Source organism: Chiloscyllium plagiosum, chromosome 4 (assembly GCF_004010195.1).
Source record: "Chiloscyllium plagiosum isolate BGI_BamShark_2017 chromosome 4, ASM401019v2, whole genome shotgun sequence".
NCBI classification, from domain to species: Eukaryota; Metazoa; Chordata; class Chondrichthyes; order Orectolobiformes; family Hemiscylliidae; genus Chiloscyllium; species Chiloscyllium plagiosum.
In genome coordinates, this window is record NC_057713.1 from 6,659,718 (window position 1) to 6,665,050 (window position 5,333).

Consider the following 5,333-nt stretch of genomic DNA (forward strand, 5'->3'; position numbering starts at 1 on the left):
ATTCCTAGACGTGATGGTACAGAGAACGGGAGTTGGTGATTTTCACAGGAGGCTCCCAAGCACTGAGGATGTCACCTAGACAGGGGACGAAACGTTTGCAACAAACATTTCCAGCTCGGCGAACAGAACAACAACAACGAGCACCCGAGTTACAAATCTTCTCCCAAACTTTGAATCTGGAATAAAGCTTATTACTCATGAGTGAATTCAAAGCTTTTTTATATTAAAGTAGCAGCTTCACTTAACACAACAGGTCAGAAATGATGAGCATTAAAAACTGAAGCTTACAAATATTTTGTTGTGTAAATGCAAATGCATATCAAATCATGGCAGCCTCCCCCGATGGTAGGCAAATTCAAAATTAGGGAGCATAACTTTAAGGTGAGAGGAGACAAATTTAAAGGGCAACTTTTTCACACAGAAGATGGTTTGTGTGTGGAATCAGCTGTTAAAAAAGTGATAGAGACAGTACAGTTACAACATTTGAGACACGTTTGGACAGGTACATGAATGGGAAAGGCTTTGAGGAATATGAGCCAAACGCAATCAAGTGGGACTAGTTTAGTTTGGGAAATTTGGTCAGCATGAACAAGTTGGACTGAGGCGTCTATTTCTGCAAAGTATGACCCTACAACACTGGCCAGGGATACTTTTGTATTAATTTTGCACCTCGAAAATAAGATTTAAATCAGAGGTTGAAAATAATTCTTTACCTTAATACAAAACCTAGTTTCATTGTCTGCACGTCATTGACAACTCCAGAGGCAAGAAACAGATCAATGATCTAACTCAATAGCAGAGTAGGCTCAAGCGGTTGAATGGCCCATGTAGCATGCTTGTGCCAAATAAAATTAAAGTAACAGCTTTGTTTAATGTTTAGCACTGTATGGAAGCCTGTTGTTTCGTTGTCTTGCTACTTAGGTGGTACACATCAGCTTGTATAAATGACTGTCATTCTAGGGGAGAGAGAGAGGCCTATGTTTCAAGTGGCCTACAGCTAATCATGATGTTGGCAATCAACATATTCCTTGAATTTTGGGTTTTCTAATTGTGCAGAGCTTGACTCCGACTAAACTTCATGAAGCAATCCTGAGCAGCACAGGACTTTTGCACCACCCAGTGACAGGAAGTTATTACTACAAGACTTTCCATGCACAATTTTCAGCACTGAACATTCTTCAAACAAAAATTTTTCACCACGCATTAAAATGATCAAGTACGGAAACCTGCATTTCTCTGCAAAGTATTGAAAGTTCATGAAATTAAACTCTCAGCTAAGCCAATGAAGCTGAAAGGAATAGTCAGCTCTGTTATGTGGATAGGCTCTGCGTTATGTGCCTCATTTTGCACAAAACTGGTTTCAAGAATGCTACATTTGATTTACAAGGCAGACAAGCTCATCGTTGTGATTTGTAAACATTCAACTCAGTTTTACCTTTTTGTGATAATTATGCAAATAGAAGAAACAAACCAACAGCATTTTTGAGATTGTTTATCTCAAACAAAAAGGCACATGAAATGTTCGCCCCATCTTTTCTTCAGGTCCTAACTGATCAGCATTTTTGTGTACAAAAGTAAACAGTTTTTACCATTTTCAATAAGAAACTCATATAGCACTTTACTTGATCTCCGGCCACTCTAAAGTGCTTTATAGAAGACAAAGTACTTTTGAAGTACTGTGATTATGATTCTGCAATATTTAATCATCAGTTCATGACATGGGTAACTGATCATTTGAACAGTTGCAGTGAATGATTAAAGAAATATACACATAAAAGAATAGCCACACCTGATCATTTAGTTGTCGTATTGTCTTTTCTATGTGTGGCAGCAATCCCCGAAATGTGAACTCCTGAATGAACTGTCTAATTCGATCATGATCAGTGAGTGTTAAACTGAGTCCATGAGCAGTCAAGGTGTTTTGTTTGATTGAATCATTCACCATCTCAACAGACTTTGGTCGGTTTGGACCATCAAGTCCCCCCAACTTCACAGGACCATCTTCTTGAAATAGATGGGATTTAAAGTCGTTTGGAATTCCATCTGTTAAAAAAAAAGGAAGAGCAGTTAGAAACATAGAAAAGAGTAGGCCACTCAGCCCTTGAAACCTGTTTTACCATTTAATATAATCATGGCTGATCATCCAACTCAGTACCCAGCTTCCACTTTCCTCCTGTACCCAGAGACAGATATACCTCTTGGGCCTCAAGGGATCAATCTCCTATTGGCCTCAACTACTTTCTATGGCAGACATTTCACAGGCTCAACTTTTTGGGTAACGAATCTCCTCATCTCAGTCCTAAATGGACGATACCATGTCGTTAGACCGGCTCTAGAGTGGTCGTCAGGAACATCATTTCTTTTTTAAAATGTGCAGCCATTTTATTAAAATTCCCCCCTTTATTCTTTTAAATTCTAATGAATATAATCCTAACCAATTCAATCTTTCCTCATACATCAATCCTTCCACCCCAGGAAGCAGTCTGCTAAACCTTTGTTGCTCTCTCATAGACAAAATATCCTTTCTCAGATAAAAGAGACCAAAACTGCACACAATGCTCTAGGTGTGTCTTCACCAAGACCCTGCACAACTGCAGCAAGACATCCCTGCCTCTGTACTCCAACTCTCTTGCTATGGTTTGCAATACATGTTGATAATGTGGACTGGACAGCTAGCTGCAGTTTTAAAATCTACAGATTCATGACCCTCAAGAAATTCCTCACTACTTTAAATGGGAAACCTCTTACTGTGAAAGATTAGATGATAGCCAATCTTTACAAAGACATTAAAGTATTCCAAAAAAAAACTAAGAGGGCAAAATGAGGAAAGGAAATAAATACAACAAACAACGAGAAACAGTACTAAGGAAACTAATGGGGGTAAAGGCCAAAAGGTCCCTTGGACCAAACAGGAGACTGAAGCAAAGAACCACAAAGGTACTGGATGCACTGGTAGTAATCACAGAAACTCAAGATTTGGAAAGGTCCTACAGGACTGGAAAAGTGCCAACGTAAATCTTATTGAAAAAGGCAGGAAAAGAAACACAGGCATATAGGCCAGATATGCTAAACATTGAGTATAATAGTGCTTTTTCAGAATTTTAAGTAATTTCAGAAATGTGGAGTCAGCATGTCTTCATGAAGGGGAAATCATGCCTGACAAATCTGACAGAATGTAAGGTGGTATCAAGCAGGATAAATAAAAGGGAACCAGAAGATGGAATACACCTCTGAAATCACAGAAAAGGTCCTTAGGCCCATCAAGTCTGTATTAAAAAAATTACAATACTATCGACACTAGTCCCACTTTCCAGCACCAGGCGCTGAGCCTTTAATGTTATGACTCAAGGGTTCAATGTTTAAAGGCTTGAAGTCACCATCTCAACTACCCTCCAAAGCAGTGCATTCCTGATTTCCACAACACTCTGGGTGAGAAAGTTCTTCCTCAAATCTCCTCTAAACCTTTACCTTTCACCTTGAAATTACACCCCCTCTTTACTGTCCCTTCAACGAAGAGAACAACTGCTTTCTGTTCACTATCATCTCCCCACCCCAACCATCCCTGCTCCAAAGAAAACAACCTGAGCATATCCAGCTCCCCTTCATAGCTGAGATGCTTCATCTCAAGAAATATACTAGTGAATCTCCTTTTCACTCCCTCCAGTGCAATCACATCCATCCTATAGTAACAAGAACTGCACACAGTATTCCAGCTGCAGCCCAATGTTCTGTAGGTGCTAACAATCACCCTGCTCTTCTAATCTATGCCTCAATGATTGGCAAGCATCCTGTATGCCTTAACTACCCTAATAACTTGTCCGGTCATGTTTAGGGATCTGTGGATAAGCCTCTCCCCTCAGTTTCCGAGTGCCCTTCCATTCAGAGTACTCATTTAGCACTTTAACAATGTCCTCTGACTTCTCACATTTAGTCCTTGGTCCGCAACTGGCCCTGCTCCTTCCCTCATTCTCTTCCTCTTGATAGCCTTGCAGTGTCATGTGACTCTAATCTTGCCCACCAGTGTTTCTTCATATCCCTCCTTTGCTCTAATTACTTTTCTAAGATTTCCCCCTTCCTATATTGCTTTAAGGCCTCCATTGTTTTACTCCCTTTGTAGTGGCTGTATGTCTCGATTTTATCCAGTCTTAAATATTACTAGGCATCCATGCTTCTCTCAGCTTGATGCTCCTACATTTCATCCTAAAGGGAACGGGTGAGGCCTGTACTCCACCCCATTAGTTTTTGGGCACCTCCCACTGTTCTGCTGTGGATTTACCCTCAAGTAGCTGTTTACTGTTATTTTGACCAGATCCTGCCTTATTCTAATACAATCAACCTACCCCAATCCAAAACCTGTTTTGCAGGCCATCTTTCTCCCTTTCAATAACAAATTTAAAAGTGTTTTGATCACTATCACTAAATGCTCCTCCACTGTCACCTCCAACATCTGGCTTTATTCCTAAAGTAGGTCCAACACTGCATTGTCCCATGTAGGACCATCTACATGTTGATAAGCTCTTCTTGTATACATTTCATGCAATCTGCTCCCTGGAAATCATTCATACTATGATTATCACAATAAGTTTGGAACACAATTTCAAAAAGGCCTTCAATAAAGGTGTGTTAGGCTACTTAAGAGCGTGTGGTAGGACATTAGCATACTTAGAAGATTAGCTAACTAATAGAAGACATTTAGGACAAAGGTGGATAGCAATCTGTAATTAATGGAATATCACAGATATCAGTGCAAAGCCCACAATTACTGACTATGATGAGGGAAGCAAACATACACTTGCCAAGTCTGTGATAGCACAAGTGGAAAGGTAAGTGGTGAGCATGACAGCTCACAGAAGGACAGACATGTTGAGTGAACAAAAACCTTGGCATATTTAATACAATATAGGAAAACGAGAGGTAAAAACAATAACTGCAGATGCTGGAAACCAGATTCTAGATCAGTGGTGCTGGAAGAGCACAGCAATTCAGGTAGCATCCAACGAGCAGCGAAATCGACGTTTCGGGCAAAAGCCCTTCATCAGGAATAAAGGCAGAGTGCCTGAAGCGTGGAGAGATAAGCTGGGGGAGGGTGGGGGTGGGGAGAGAGTAGCATAGAGTACAATGGGTGAGTGGGGGAGGAGATGAAGGTGATAGGTCAGGGAGGAGAGGGTGGAGTGGATAGGTGCAAAAGGAGCTAGGCAGGTCGGTCAAGTCAAGGGGACAGTGCGGAGCTGGAAGTTTGAAACTAGGATGAGGTGGGGGAAGGGGAAATGAGGAAACTGTTGAAGTCCACATTGATGCCCTGGGGTTGAAGTGTTCCGAGGCGGAAGATGAGG

At 41.0% G+C, this 5,333-nt stretch overlaps 1 protein-coding gene across 2 annotated transcripts in view; it reads right to left on the reverse strand.

The window, feature by feature from the left end:
- The window catches only part of trappc8 (trafficking protein particle complex subunit 8), a 149,252-nt gene that overhangs the window by 81,647 nt on the left and 62,272 nt on the right, over positions 1–5,333 (reverse strand). For both annotated transcript variants that reach the window (XM_043687640.1, XM_043687639.1), the window contains one exon: positions 1,790–2,043. In XM_043687640.1, coding sequence (XP_043543575.1) covers positions 1,790–2,043 — 254 coding nt within the window. The remainder of the gene's footprint in view (positions 1–1,789; positions 2,044–5,333) is intronic.